The following is a 16,288-nucleotide window of genomic DNA, read 5'->3' as shown; positions in this document are numbered from 1 at the left end:
GGACAGATTGAAACAGAAATTATTGCACATCAAAAGAAGGTTGAATCTTAGCTCTCATTTCAAGACTATGCAGTAGAGAACCAGTCAAGGAACTGCAATACCTTCCATGTATTTTCAGGAATAAGACTTAAGCGTGACAGTTACTACGGTATATTATACAATGTGGACACAGGGAATGTATATTGAAATTCTGCTGTTGCATATTGAAGACAGAATTTACCAATTATCCTCGACATTTGTGAACTCCAAAGCAATGGAGGCCAAACTTATGAACTTGTTCTCCCATGATCAGCAAGGTGATCAACTTCAGCACTGCAGATCTATATACAAAAAAGTGCCAAGACACTGGTAAGGCTACTCAAACAAGTGACACAGGTCTATCCAGTTTGGAGGCATATGCCTGAAGTTACCAAGCAAGGGACAGAGAATATAACCCACATAATCCTCAACTAACAGCAGTTGCAAGTTGAAGCATCTGGGCAATCATCAGAAACAAACCCAGTAAATGCAGTTGAGCTATGAGCACATCAGCTATGATATAAGCAAAAGATGTAGCAGTCCTGAGGGCTGAGATGTCACTACTTGGCAAGTACCTCTAGTTTGTCCAAATTGTGTTAACTTTAGGCACACCTTCTGGAAGCAATGTAACTAGTGCCTGGCTGGTTCAGAAACTGATCGTTAACCCACTTAAATTTTGCAAGATGTTAAAAATGGATGCATTTATACAATGCTTTTAACATGATTTTAGGTGCCCCAAAAGGACTTTATAACCAATTTGGTTAGGTATTGTTAAAATGTAGAAAACACATACATAGTGAATTGAAATCAATGTAGAAGATCACATTGTGTGGGGGTTGCAGTGACATTTTCCTCTCCCAGGAAATTATATGAATATCCTAGAACATTGTACCTCAGTACTTCTAAGCTGTAGTAGGAATTGTTGCATGTAAATTGGGTGCGAGGTCTTACTGTGTGCAACATAATGGTTAATACAAATAAGGGAGGGAGAATACAGCAGGTTATAAAAAAAGTACTGCAAAAGGATTTGCACTTCAACATGCAGAAGCACAGCTATCACCACAGATTAGAATGGAGCTCACCATTCCGTATTCTGACGAAAAAGTTTAACAATCTATATCCAATTTACCCAAGTGAAAATTGCATCAAAATTTGATTAACAGGTACCAATTTCAATATAGAAGAGCCTCATTTTAAAAGCACAAGATTTAAATTAAAACTACATAACTCATTTTGCTGTAAATCCAATTACTGGAGAATCTTGTATCAACTGAATTTTAAAAACACACAGTTGGCAACTGACACTTATGGCAATTTTATGAAATGGCCACTAACAAATTGAGAGAAAGCTAGGTCCATTTTAAAGTCAGACAAGTAGAACAACTTTTGAGTTCATCACCTCCAACTGAAGTTGATTTCAACTGATTGAGAAAACAATGAACAACTTCATGATTGAGATGACATTTTCTATTTTTAAAAAATCTGAACTGAGTAAAGACATAATTACTTGGGATTTCTCGCAAAGAAACAATTAATTTGATCCAACATATTGTAGATGGCACAATAGTTAATGCTGCTGCCTCAAAGCTCCAGGGACCCAGGTGTAGGCTAATGGCAAAAGAATAAAAGGGATGTTGATGGGCATTGTTTGAGAGAACACTAGTTGTAGAGATACAGTAAAATAAAGAGATGGAGAATTTGACTGATGAAATTGTTCTGCTGGGAGCTGGGATGGACCCAGAAAGCTAAATGGTCCCCTTCTAAATCATTATAAATATAAATGTCAAAGGTTGGAGATTATGCTCAAAATGAGCCACAACCCATTCAACTTCATCTAACCACATCAGCTCATTATTCCTGTCTTCCTCGTGTACTTATCCAGTTTGCTCTGAAATCCATCTGTGCTGGTCACTTGAAATGACCACTTTCTAACCACGAGGTAAAGAAATCTCTCCTCAGCTTCATGGAATTTATTGATGACTGCTTACAGAAAACATTGAAAAGGGGATCAAGGCTGTTTTGCTAACCCAATACTACTTTCCGTGCTCATCCCACCACCAGTTGTCTGTTTTCTCTCTCAATATACAGACTCCCAATTTTAGACCCGCCAACAAGCGGAAATCACTTGATGTCTAGTTTATAACGTTTCAATTTTCAAGCCCTCCATTAGATCACCAAAACAAATACACTGATAGACCAATGTTCAAAAATTTGCCAAAGAAGAACATGAATAAGAGTGGACTATGGAGATGCAAATCATGCTGCAGAGCTCCAGTCTTTGTCCTATTTCAGCTGGTGACTAGCACCAAGAATGCACACAAAAAGTTGTGTTACTTTTTCCACGATCAGCGTCAGATGACTAGTCTGTGGAGCATTTTTCATGTGACAAAGAAATAAGGAAATGCAACATTAGTTACTTTGGAGAATCAATACTGTCACAGTACTAAAGCATTCAATTCCAGTTCACATGCAAATTCACCAGTGTGTGTGACTATACCATAGCAGGAGTGATTTTCACTGGTTTTAAGTCAATACCAAAGCACATGGCACAAATTTAAACAGTGACAGCATTTAGAGACACAGCAAAGCTGCAGCTAATGAGGTGAATTAAACAGTACACAATCTGTCAATTAAAGTTGTGATTGTCTCCTGGAATCAGACCCAGACTACGAAAACAAAAAAAAACTGCTGGAGGAACTCAGCAGGTCAAGCAGTATCCATGAAGGCAAAGGGATAGTTGACATTTTGGGTCAAGATCCTGTATCACGACTGAGTGTAGAGGGAAGATAGCTAGAAAAAGTTGTGACAGGGAGGGGTAATATGGGGGCTAGTCAGTAAAAGGTGGAACCAGTAGTGTGGGGGATAATGGGCAGATGGAGCTAGGAGAGAAAATTTAGAGATGGAGGCTGGTGGGTAATAGTTGGGGGGGAGAGCAGAAGGGTAGTGAAAGGCTGAAAGGTAATAAATGGAAAAAAATGAGGGAGGGATGACAGGCAGATGGTTTTTGCTCCAGATTCCAGCATCTGCAATCTCATGTCTCCAGATTACTATAGTATGGCTGCATAACAAGAAATACACAACTTTGTGTCAAAAGGTATAAATGACCCAATAAAATTAACTGTCAATGCAACTGCTGGACTATTATTTATGCATTATACCCCCAAATATGCATCAATACAACCACATTATGTTACAAAACCATTAACAGACAATATTAAACACATTGAAATGTTTACACAAGTGGCAGCCACTGCAAAGTTGGACTCTGGTTTTAATATTTTAACGCTTCACTTCCTCCTTCAGAAGTTATCATTTCCTCCTACTCATTCTGATGTTGTCTCTCAGGATCAAGGGCAGATTGCCTCCACTCTGGTTTTGTGGATTCCAGGGTGACTGATGAAGCCATGAGCGAGTGCTTGCGTGGGTAGTTTGAGAGGTAGAATGCTCTGCTATTTACACGAGACCTCTGTGTGCCCAAGATTCTCAATACCATCCTGAATGCTCCATCTTCACTTTTAGCAATCCTTGGGCCAAGAGTGCTCAAAGTCAGTGTGCATGTTGAAATTTTCACGGAGGCTTCAAGTATATCCTTGAATCTGTTCCCCTCACCACCTGGCAATCTCTTCAAGACAAAACTGGAAATAGAGCATCTATTTCAAGGCTCTGATGCTTGCAAATATCACGGCATGTACAATGGTGTCGACTGTGTCAGGAAGATGATGCATCAGTATTTACTGTAATTGTTTCTGTTGCACACCTGATGGTTAAGATCATGGCTTGCATGTCATCATAAAATAAATGCAGGATAAAGACTGAATTGGGGGAGTGTTCTACAGTCTCTCCCAGTTGGAGTCAAAAGCTCAGTGAAGTCATAAAGGTGCCGCTCCCTGCATTTCTCATGGAGTTGTCATGTAGTGAACATTATGTACACTGCACCTCTTGATGAACAGAATCCACATTCTGATTTGGGGTGCAGCCGTTTGATTAATATAGGAAGAGGTAGTCGGAGTGCAATATGGCAATAACTTTCCCTGTAGGGAAATCACAGACAGACTTGTCTCCTCTTGAAAATGGTCACGATTATAGTATCCCAGACATCCCTTGATATAAATACTCCTCTTCCCAGGTATGGAATGTGAGATTGCGAATTCACGGCTGAAGCTCTTTGCCACCAAGTTTTAGAAATTCAACAGGGTTGCAGTCTACTCTATGGTATGGGACCTTGGTCTTTGGGCTGTAGATATCCTTGACAGCATTGAAAACTCCACATCATTGCTGTTAATGAATCCCTGGGCTTACTGAGCTCATTCCATCCGTCATCTATTCGTAACCAAACGTGTTTTCTGCTGATCTCTGCCATCAGGTGCCCATAAAGCCGGTACTTTCCCATTGAGGAATGGTGGAGTTCCCAATCCAGGAACATCTAATGTTAGCAGGTGATTAACTCCACCACAGCGGCACAGGGAGTAAAGCTTCTGCCTCACATCTCTAGTGACCGAGGTTCGATCCTGACATCCAACAGTGTGTGTGTGAAGTCTGCACGTTTTCCCTGTGCCTGTTTCCTCCAGGTGCTCTGGTTTCTTCCCACATCCCAAAGATGCGTAGATTGGTAGGTTGTGACCAATGTAAATTGCCTTCATTTTATAGATGGGGGTAGAACCTGGGGGAGTAGAGGATAAGGTGAGGGGCTGATGGAAAATTGAGGAGAATAAAATGGGATCACTATCAACAGGTACTTAATGGTTAGAACAGATCTGGTAGGTTGAAGGGCCCACTTCCATGCTGCATGACCATGAATCTTTACACAGGCACCTAATAGGGTTGACTTCAGGACAGCGCATGCTGGTGACACCAATTCCAGTTAGCTTGGAATCAACAAAATGCCTGAGGTGCTACTTTCTTGGAGACCTTGAATATTTTTAACATTGATTTTCAGTTGATGCTGATATTTTGGGCAAAGTTGATAGAGATAATAGAACAAATTTGACAGTGACCAGTTCAACGATCATTGGTATACATCACTGCATAAGTGATTATGGACATGTTTGTAATCCCTTGCTCTGACAATGCTACAGTCTCATAGGTGCCACTGCCTGGAACACGGGTGTTGCCATGAGATCTGTTTGTCCTGCCGACAAAGCAGGGTGTAGATTATAAGATAATGCTCCGAGCATTTTGTTGGGGAGGACCACCTTCCTACTCCTCCTTAGCCAAACATTCCTTGCCATAGGGTTACATTTTTCTCTACCATGATACTGAAGTCACCCAGGAGATTAGGTTGCCTCCTCTTGGATGCAGACCAGGATTTTTTTTCCATGGTCAGTTGAGAAGTCCTCTTTGGCAGCATCCTTAGCTTCCAGGGTTGGGATGTGCCCACTGATGACTTCAGGGACAATGCTTTCACTAATTCCACAAATAGCAAAGCTCACTGTGTGAAGATGATGTTCCCCTTCCAGTTTGCCCCTGCAGAAGATGCATCCACCACCTTGTCCTTTGACACTGGCATTGCTATCACGGGCAGGAGATGGCCAGTTGAGAGTTGCTGAGCTACGATAGCAAATTTGCTGTTCGGACTATCCATGAGGGTCCCAACATTCGAGGTCCTGAACTGAATAACGAAGAGTGAAGTTGCCTGTAGTTTCTTTTAACGCCAGGTAGCTCCCACATGGACTAGGTACAACAGCTTGGTCTTGATCCAATAGCAAGGGAAACCAAAACAGCTGGGTCCAGTTCCTCTGTGGGATTTACTGCTCACACACGAGCCCCACCTAACACTATGCATGCATACACACACAGACTCAGACATGGGTGGTACCCTAAGCGAGGGAAAAATGCACAAAACTTCTGGATTTTTTTTTATTTTAAAGAATTTCCCAATAACCCAAGTCTCAAACCATTAAAAGTCTGAACAAATCTGTTGCCAAATTTCAATTTTGTTCAACAAAAATGTAATAACGCTGTTTTAAAAGGAACAATTATCCCCACGTGGGCTGAGATAAACACACTCAGGATACAGTGAGAAGAGATTTCCGATGTATAGACATAGACAAACTAAGTTCCTCAAGTGATTTAGATGAGACACTGGTTCCTTTACCTATTCGCAAAGGGGTTTCACTGGCCAAATACAAAGCTCTGTTCTAAAAGATGCCTTGCAACTACCTTTTCCTGAAGAATTGAAGCATTCATCATTATGCCATCATTATGCCATACACATTTAAAGTATTTTTTTAATTTAATAAATTCAAAATTGGGAACTGTAATGGGAAGCAATCCAATTTACACCATGATTAATAAACAGGCCTTGCAATTTCCTGCACACTCTGATTGACATGAATATTGACAGCCAGCACGAGCAAATCCAACATCATGCAAATTATTGGTCCAAGCCCTCACATTGCAAGAAAAGTTGACGGACTGAGACTCTAACCTACGAATCTATTGAAAAAGTTTAGCATTTCTTAAATTATGTTTTAAAACTACCTATTGCTACTTGAATGAGATAAAGTTTGTTTACCTTTAAGATGCCATAAAGATCAACTTTGATAGAATTAAAAGAGATTATTATTAATTGCTAGAAGATTTCTACAGCTCATATGAGCCCAAATTATATACTTGGAGGAGTATTTTCAAAAAGTCTGACTGTTTTAATAAAACCTTTTTCTACCTGCAAAATATAACAAAATGCTGATATAAAAAGCTAAACAGATCAAACATCCCTCTAAAGTGCATTCTGAATACAAGATATTTCTGCATGCTAAATACAAATTCACATACTAGATCATAAACATTACCATGCATGTTTTTGTAAAATTTCAGCTAAATATTCAATAATTTTTAAAGTATCTATGTTGCCTTACCTTTCTAATAAATTATGAATGGCTTTAAAGAGCAGTGTTCTGCATTCATATGTGAGTCCATTTTCCCAGAGACCCGCATCTACCACTGAAATGCAAGAAAAATATGTTATGAAAAAATGAAATGCGGCTCCTAAACTTTGAATAAATGTACTATAGACAATGAAAATCAAAAAACTGCAGATGCCAGAAATCTGAAATTAAATTAGAAAATACTGGAAACTCTCAAGATGGGCAACAGTTAATATTTCAGGTTGAAGACCCTTACACTCTGATGAAGGGTGTTTGGCCTGAAATGTTACTTCTGCTGAGCTTTTCCAGCATTTTCCATCTTGAGTTTTGTGCACAACATTCAACTGAGACAAAAAGACATGACGTTCACTCAACCTAGAGTGGACTAGCTCCCCGAAAGGACACAGAATAAGAATGCTTAAAAATAACATCAAATAATGCTACACAAAGCATTTCAATTCATTTGAAGTTGGCAGAATCACAGTTTGAATTCAACAGATGATAGAGTTAAAGACTGCAATGTACAAAGGGTGCTGCAAATAAAATGGGAGAAGTTCAAAATCAGTAATACAGCAGATGCATTGACAATCGAGCCCATCAAATCTATAGTTAGTTCCATTCCCTGACTCTTTCAACATATCCCAGCAATATTTTCTCATTCAATTCCCTACTGAGATTTACAATTTTTATTCAGCTGACTCTTTTACAAATTACTTGAAATCTATTCCTTCTGGCCATCAATCCTTCTGTCATGATTTTTGATTTTCCTGCCTACTTTGCACAAACCTCAAACTTTTAATCTTGTGACCACTTCTCATGATGTATATAAATATTGCAGGCTAGGGCCTTGGTTTCACTTTGATCACCTGTGAACTTTATTAGGACTTTTACTCCCCCAGACTTCAGGATTCCTTCTCTGACCTCCCTCATTAAAACTGGACTTCTCATCTAGCTACAGGGAGCATAACTTGTAACAAGTCTGTTCACCTGCAAACCACCTTCCTCACCTAAGCTCTTAACCTAAATTCTTGTTTTCAAACCCCTGCATGGCCTTGCCCTTCTTTGTCTATCAAACAGCATCTTAAATGCCACGATTGATTCTGCTTCCACCAGTATCCCTGAAAACCCATTCCAGGCACCAGCCACTCTGTAAAAAAAAAACCTGCCCCACAATCTCCTTTAAACTTTCTCCCAGTCACCTTAAATGCATGTCCTCTAGTACTTGATATTCCTACCCTGGGAAAAGGATTCTGACCATCAACTCTATCTATGCTTCTCATATTTTTTTTTAATATAAACTTTTATCAGGTCTCCTCTCAGCTTCTGACACTCCAGAGAAAACAATCCAAGTTTGTCCAACCTCTCCTTATAGCTCATGTGCTCCAATCCAGGCAGCATCCCAATAAACCTCTTCTGCGCCCTTAGCAAAGCCTCCACATGGACAGGGTAGCATAAAAGATTTCAACAGCAAGAGTTTTATAAAATCAAGAGAACCATACAACCTCCTACCCAACTGTATACACCAACAGTTCACCTACCATTTTATTGTTCGAGTCTATTTAACCAGACACTTATTTGCATGTCAAACTAAAAAAGGTGGATGTTGGAAATATGGAAAAAATACGAAGCTACCGATACTCAGCAGCATTTGTAGAGAGAGAAAAGAGAGTTAACGTTTCAGAACTGTGATGAACAATCATCGAAATAGCGACAATGTTTCTCTCTGCATAGATGTTGCCTGATCTGTTCAGTATCTCCAAGATTTTTGATATTACTTTAGAGGTTATTCCCTTCTTTACGTTTTGCTCTGGATGTGCACTTTGCATTCAACATCAACCACCACTTTACATCAGTTCTATTTTTGTTCAACGCATGTCTGTAAAGTAAAATTCCAACTCAAAGAGGTAAAGACATTGATGTGAAACATGAACACTTTCTCCTCAGAAGGTACTTGACAAGCATTTCCAGCATTTTCTATCTTTCTTAGAAGTTACCAGCATTTATAAATACTTTGCTCTTAAAGTATTAAAATACACGAACAAGCATTCAAGGTTGTAATCACACAAGTGAACTAATATGCTCGATAAAAGAATGCTACTACTTTACCAGATTCCAATACTGTAACAAAATGAAATTTATCAATTTTTCCCACATGAACATTGGGAAATAATTCTTGATAATACAAAAAATATAGTTTCAGCAAATCAGATTAGGATTCTTGCCAACTCTGCTAATTGATTTGGAGAATTTTGCACAGACAGCAATGATGGAACTTCTCCAGTGCTTTAAGATGAACCATAGAACCATACAGCACAAAACAGGCCCTTCGACCCACCATGTTGTGCCGTCCATCAAACCACCCTCACACTATCTAACCCTTTCCTCCCGCATATCCCTCTATCTCACATTCCTCCATGTGCCGATCTAACAAACTCTTGAACCTGTCCAATGTATCTGCCTCCACCACCACCCCAGGCAGTGCATTCCATGCACCAACCACTCTCTGGGTGAAAAACCTCCCCCTGACATCTCCCCTGAACCTCCCACCCATAACCTTAAAGCCATGCCCTCTCGTCTTGAGCATTGGTGCCCTGGGAAGGAGGCGCTGGCTGTCCACTCTATCTATTCCTCTCAGTATTTTATATACCTCTATCAAGTCTCCTCTCATCCTCCTCCTTTCCAGTGAATAAAGCCCTAGCACCTTAAGCTTCTCCTCATATTCCATACGCTCTAATCCAGGCAACGTCCTGGTAAATCTCCTCTGCACCCTCTCCAACGCCTCCACATCCTTCCTATAATGCGGCGACCAAAACTGAACACGGTACTCTAAGTGTGGTCTAACTAGAGTTTTGTAAAGCTGCATCATCACTTCGCGGCTCTTAAACTCAATCCCACCACTTATGAAAGCTAACGTCCCATAGGCCTTCTTAACTGCTCTATCCACCTGTGAGGCAACTTTCAGTGAACTGTGAATATGAACCCCCAGATCCCTCTGCTCCTCTACACTGCCAAGTACCTTGCCATTTACCTTGTACTCAGCCCTGGAGTTTGTCCTTCCAAAGTGTACCACCTCACAATTCTCCGGATTGAACTCCATCTGCCACTTGTCAGCCCAGCTCTGCATCCTATCAATATCCCTCTGTAAGTTCCAACAGCCCTCCACAGTATCCACAACACCGCCGATCTTAGTGTCATCCGCAAACTTACTAACCCAGCCTTCCACCCCCTCATCTAAGTCATCTATAAATATCACAAAAAGTAGAGGTCCCAGAACCGATCCCTGCGGGACACCACTAGTCGCTGCCCTCCAATCCGAGGGCACTCCTTCCACCACAACCCTCTGCTTTCTACAGGCAAGCCAATTCCTAATCCACACAGCCAAGCTTCCCTGGATCCCTCGGCCTCTGACCTTCTGAAGAAGCCTACCATGAGGAACCTTATCAAACATCTTACTAAAATCCACATAGACCACATCCACCGCACTACCCTCATCAATCTTCCTCGTCAGCTCCTCAAAGAACTCCATCAGGCTTGTGAGGCAAGATCTTCCCTTCACAAAGCCATGCTGGCTGTCCCTAATCAGTCCATGATTCTCCAGGTGTTCATAGATGCTATCCCTTAGAATCCTTTCTAACAGCTTACACACCACAGATGTAAGGCTCACCGGTCTGTAATTCCCTGGACTATCTCTACCACCTTTTTTTGAACAAAGGGACAACATTCGCCACCCTCCAATCCTCCGGCACCATCCCCGTGGACAACGAGGACTCAAAGATCCTTACCAGCGGTTCAACAATCTCCTCTCTCGCCTCTCGAAGCAGCCCGGGGAAAATCCCGTCAGGCCCCGGAGATTTATCTGTCTTGATATTATTTAACAACTTCAACACATCGTCTCTCTTGATATCTACAACCGAGAACATTACCCTTACCAGCACTCACTTCCACGTCATCAAGACCCCTCTCCTTGGTGAATACCGAAGAGAAGTATTCATTGAGAACTTCTCCCACTTCTGCCGCCTCCAGGCACATTCTCCCACCTTTGTCTTTAATCGGACCTACCTTTACCCTAGCCATCCTCCTACCCTTCACGTACGTGAAAAAGGCCTTGGGATTTTCCTTAACCCTACTAGCCAACGCCTTTTCATGTCCCCTTCTAGCTCTCCTCAGCCCTTTCTTAAGTTCCTTCCTCCCTACTCTATATTCCTCACGGGCCCTGTCTGTACCTTGCTGCTTATACCTTATGTATGCTACCTTCTTCTCCCTAACTAGTCGTTCCACCTCTCTCGTCACCCACGGCTCCTTCACCCTGCCATTCCTTCTCTGCTTCACCGGGACATATTTATCCCTAACATCCTGCATAAGATCCCTGAACATCGACCACATCTCCATAGTACATTTCCCTTCAAAAAGGACATCCCACTTTACACTCCCAAATTCTCTCCTTATAGCCTCATAGTTCACCCTTCCCCAATTAAATATCATCTTGTCCTCTCTGCACCTGTCCCTGTCCATGACAATTTTAAAGGTTATGGAGCAATGGTCACTGTCCCCCCAAATGCTCACCCACCAATAGATCCTTCACCTGTCCCGGCTGATTTCCTAAAACTAGATCTAGCATGGCATTCCCTCTAGTCGGCCTGTCGACATACTGCGTCAGGAATCCCTCCTGGATACATTTAACAAATTCCATCCCATCCAAACCTTTGGCACTAAGCAGGTTCCAGTCTATATTTGGGAAGTTGAAGTCTCCCATTATAACAACCCTGTTATTTTTGCTTCTCTCCAAACACTGCCTGCCAATCTGCTCCTCTATATCTATACCGCTACCGGGGGGCCTACAGAATACTCCTAAGTAGAGTAACTGCTCCTTTCTTGTTCCTTACTTCCACCCATACGGACTCTAGAGATGATCCTTCTACAACATCCATCCTTTCCACAGCCGTAACAGTGTCCCTGACCAGTATCGCCACCCCTCCTCCTCTTCTTCCCCCTTCCCTATCCCTCTTAAAACACCGAAAACCAGGAATATTCAATATCCACTCCTGCCCTGACATCAGCCACGTCTCAGTAATAGCCACAATATCATAGTCCCCCATACTTATCCAAGCCCTCAGTTCATCTCCCTTATTCCTGACACCTCTTGCATTTAAGTAGGAACACTTCAGTCCATCTACCTTACTACTTTTATAGCCTGTATTCTGCTTCTCCTTCCCCGAAGCCTCTCCACCTGTTTGATCTAACTTTTCCTCATCCCCTTCTTCCTCTGACCTACTCCTCCAGTTCCCTTCCCCCTCACAAACTAGTTTAAACCCTCCCAAACCACCCTAGCCGCTAGGATATTGGCCCCCTTCTGGTTCGGGTGTAACCCGTCCTCTCTGTATAGGTCCCACTTTCCCGAGAAGAGATCCCAATGATCCAGAAATCTAAAACCCGCCCTCCTGCACCAACTTCTCAGCCACGCATTTATCTGCCACCTTCTCCTGTTCCTGCCTTCACTATCGCGTGGCACCGGCAGCAATCCCGAGGTTGCTACCCTTGAGGTCCTGTTTCTCAGTCTTCTGCCAAGCTCCCTGAACTCGCTCTTCAGGACCTCATCCCCCTTCCTACCTATGTCGTTGGTGCCAACATGGACCACAACTTCTGGCTGCTCTCCCTCCCGCTCAAGAATCCTGTGGACTCGATCAGTGACATCCCGGACCCTGGCACCTGGGAGGCAACATACCATCTGGGATTCATGCTCACTGCCACAGAACCTCCTATCTGTTTCCCTGACTATCGAGTCCCCTATCACTACCGCATGTCTCTATCCCACCCTTCCCTTCCGAGCAGCAGTACCAGTCCCAGTGCCAGAGGCCTGGTTACTGCAGCTAGGCCCCTGCAGGTCATCCCCCTCAACAGCCTCCAAGGCGGAAAAGATGCCTACTGTAGGTTGTCCATATCTTGGAAGGATACAAGTGAGTGAGGGAAAACTGCTGTTTGGTAGACAATGAGCACGTGCGAGGTTTCAGACCTTTGTTTTCAGAAGTATTTTTCCTCAGTCAGCTCAAGGCTGTGCAGGTGTACTAAAGGCAATGGCAAATTCTGTAATCAACACTTTTCTTTGCCAAGAAGTGGCCCCAAAGATATAAAAAGTTATCCTCCTTTGCCAAGGTTTCACTTGGATCTTGATTACAATAGTGTTGTGTCAGAGGTAAACTGATAGAGGGCCTTGTACACTTCAGTGAATTTATCAACAGTAACTCGAAGCTCAGTCTCCAAAATGTGCACTTTCAGACATCACGTACTGCAAATCTTTCTCTAAAGTTGGGATGAACTTGATTCTGTCATGAAGACAAAAGGGCTTCCCTTTCATCCTGCAGATAAACTGTACTTCAGAGGGTTGCTTGCTGAAGGCGAGGTGCAGTATTACTGCAACAAACATGAAGAGGATTAGTATGATGGCAGCTAGTCTGCATTGGGATTTAGCCTGTTGTGAACCCATTGGTTGGGGCTACATCTCACATACCATTCAATGACTGTTACACAATAACAAATTTCCAAAGGCAAGCCAAGTTTGAGAAGAATTTTCCCTAATTGTTCAGTTGATGGAGCTAAAGGCTTTGTACAGGTAAGAGGAATATAGTATATAGAATGTAAAGTGTGTTAAAAATGCAATGATACATTTCATAGGAAATTAGAAAAATTCAGGCATATGAAACAACAGCAAATGCAGATAGATATATAGGAAGTTGTTGATAGAGGCAAGATGAAAAGCCACGGGTGCTGCTATGACTGGACAAGGATTTGAAGTACCTTATACTCACAGGTTGGTGGGCAGTCTTTTAAATAGGTGTTTTAAAAAGACATTGAGAAGATTTTCCTGGTGACCAAAAGATCAAAATAGGTAGACAGTAATAAATGCAAGTTAAGGTGGGTAAGTTTGAGGTAATACATTGTAGAATTAATTCCCATTCTTGGCGAAGGCAAAGATAGGAGCAACAAACACCTACCGTGAAAAATAGGTAACCCCAGATACTGTAACTGCATTTAGCCAATAAAAACTAATAGTACATGAATCTTTTCAAAGAGATGGAAAGCATTACAAAAGATGATAAAATGATAGAAGATAGTAACTAATGTGACAGTTATACACAGTGCAAAGTTTCAGACCGCTTGCCGCAAGGAAGAATACTTAACCCATAACACCTATAATGCATGCTAAGAACAAGATAACGTGAGAGTTGTTATGCAAAGAAACATGACATGCTGCAATGATTTAAGTGAGCAAAATAATGATCAATTCTTAAAGCTGTGCAGGGAGAACCTGTCCTTTTAATTGGATTTAACTTTAACAGTAGAAAAATAAGAAATTTACCGTTTAAATCCAAAATATACTGAGTTAGCAAAAATTCTAACCGTGCAAAATCAAGAGTGAGATTGATCTTTTCAATAATCTCAACCACAGACACATCCACCAATGGAGTCTGCAATTAATTCCAAACTCTCTGGTTTAACTGCTCTGCTGTAATTCCAACTGACAACTATAAACAGCTGAAGCAAAGTTGCAACAATATTCAAATCAACATCACTCACTGCCAAAACTGCTTAACTGAATGTGGATTTACTTCATTAAACTCTAGAACTAGCAAATGTATTTCAGTGCATCAAGTACCTAAAATTAATTATTTCATCATTACTCTAGCCTATGAATCAGGAGATCATGGATTCAATGCCCATACCAGATATTTCAGCATTTAATCCAGGATGCATTTCAGTGAACTGCCAATTTTAATACTGCCAATTTTACCTTTCTGCTAAAACAATAAAAGCAAAAAAAGTACCCTCTCAGGTGAGCTACAGGAGATTCTACAGGACAAAGGCAACTGACCCCACAGTATCCTATTTGACCAACACCAACTAACAGATTTTCTAGCCATTTACATAAATATTTTGGTTGGATTTTGCTTTGCACCAATCAGCTGTTGTTTTTTGTACATTTGCACTAGTGTAAATGATAAATGATAAGAGCAGCAGTGGGCCATACTGGCTGTGGAGCATGCTCAACCTTCAAGATCAAAGCTGATCTGACCTTTAGCCTCAATTATACTTTCCTGCCCAATTCCCTAACCCTGGGTTCTCCAATAGCCCAAAAATCTCTCATCCTTGAATGAAGTTATTGACTCAACATCCACATTTCTCAGATGTGAACAATTCCAAACACACAACGCTAACATGAGGAACTCTTCCTCAGCCAAGTGGTTGACCTCTTATGGAGCATGGTCCCTTATTCAAAATACAAAATAATACGGGTATGAGAAGTAAAAAGAGAAAATGCTAAAAATTACTTAGCAGATCACAGCACATGTGGAGGCAAAAAAGTGCTAACATCTCTTATCAGGACTGAGAAACCATGGGTCATTCACCATGGAATACCCAGCCTCTGCCTTGCCCTTAAAGCCCAGTCCAGTTGAATCTCTGGTCAGTGGTGATGCCCAGGGAAAACCAGTGATAATAATACCATTGAAAGTCAAGGATGGTTGATTAGACTCTCCTTGGAGATGGTCATTACTTAACACTCTTGTGACACAAATGTTACTTATTAAGCCGATGTTTGAATGTTGTCTCAGTCTTGCATCTTGCAGGCATGGCCTGTTTTATTTTCTGAGAATGGAATTGAACTTTGTGCAATCAGCAGCAAATATTCCTACTTCTGACCTTATGATGGAAGGAAGGTCATTGATGAAGCAGCTGAAGGTGGTCGGGCACGAGACACCGTCCTGAAGAACATTTGCAATGACATTCTGAGGCTGGGATGATTGATCTCCGACAACCACAGCCAACTTGCTTTTTGCAATGTACGACTCCGACGACTGGAGTACTTTTCCAATGACATCAGTTTTACTGGAGCACCTTGATGCCACATTCAGTCAAATGCTGCCTTGATGTCACACTTGCCTCACCTCCAGAATTGTTCTTTTATCTGTTTGGCCCAAAGCTGTGATGAAGTCCAGGGCCAAGTGGTCCTGGTGAAACCCAAACTGGGCATCAGTGAGCAGGTTATTGGTGAATATGTGCCAGTTGACAGCAGTGTCAATTTACTGATTGCTGAGTGGAATGATTGGGCAATAAATAGCCACTTGCCCTGCTTTGCATAAACAGGACACACCTGGGCAATTTTCCACATTGTCAGGTAGTTGCCAGTGTTGTAAATGTACAGTCTGGCAAGCAGCACAGTTAGTTCTTGAGAATGGGTCTTCAGTATTACAGCTGGGATGGTGTCTGATCTCATAGCCTTTGCTGTATCCAGTGGTCTCAATCATTTCTTGATATCACGCAGAGTTAACCAAATTGGCTGGAGACTGGTTTCTGTGACTGTGGGGATTTCAGCACCTTTGGCTGAACAAGATTATGAATGCTTCAGCCTT

The 16,288-nt window shown here is 41.7% G+C and overlaps 1 protein-coding gene across 1 annotated transcript in view; it reads right to left on the bottom strand.

Annotated features, from left to right (window-relative positions):
• The window catches only part of LOC127579350 (mediator of RNA polymerase II transcription subunit 13-like), a 167,422-nt gene that overhangs the window by 82,129 nt on the left and 69,005 nt on the right, over nucleotides 1–16,288 (bottom strand). Inside the window, 1 exon segment of the mRNA XM_052032086.1 lies at nucleotides 6,876–6,960. Coding sequence (XP_051888046.1) covers nucleotides 6,876–6,960 — 85 coding nt within the window.

The sequence above is a fragment of the Pristis pectinata genome, chromosome 17 (assembly GCF_009764475.1).
Source record: "Pristis pectinata isolate sPriPec2 chromosome 17, sPriPec2.1.pri, whole genome shotgun sequence".
NCBI classification, from domain to species: Eukaryota; Metazoa; Chordata; class Chondrichthyes; order Rhinopristiformes; family Pristidae; genus Pristis; species Pristis pectinata.
The sequence above is the reverse complement of the archived record's forward strand: the minus strand, read 5'-3'. Positions and strand labels throughout refer to the sequence as shown.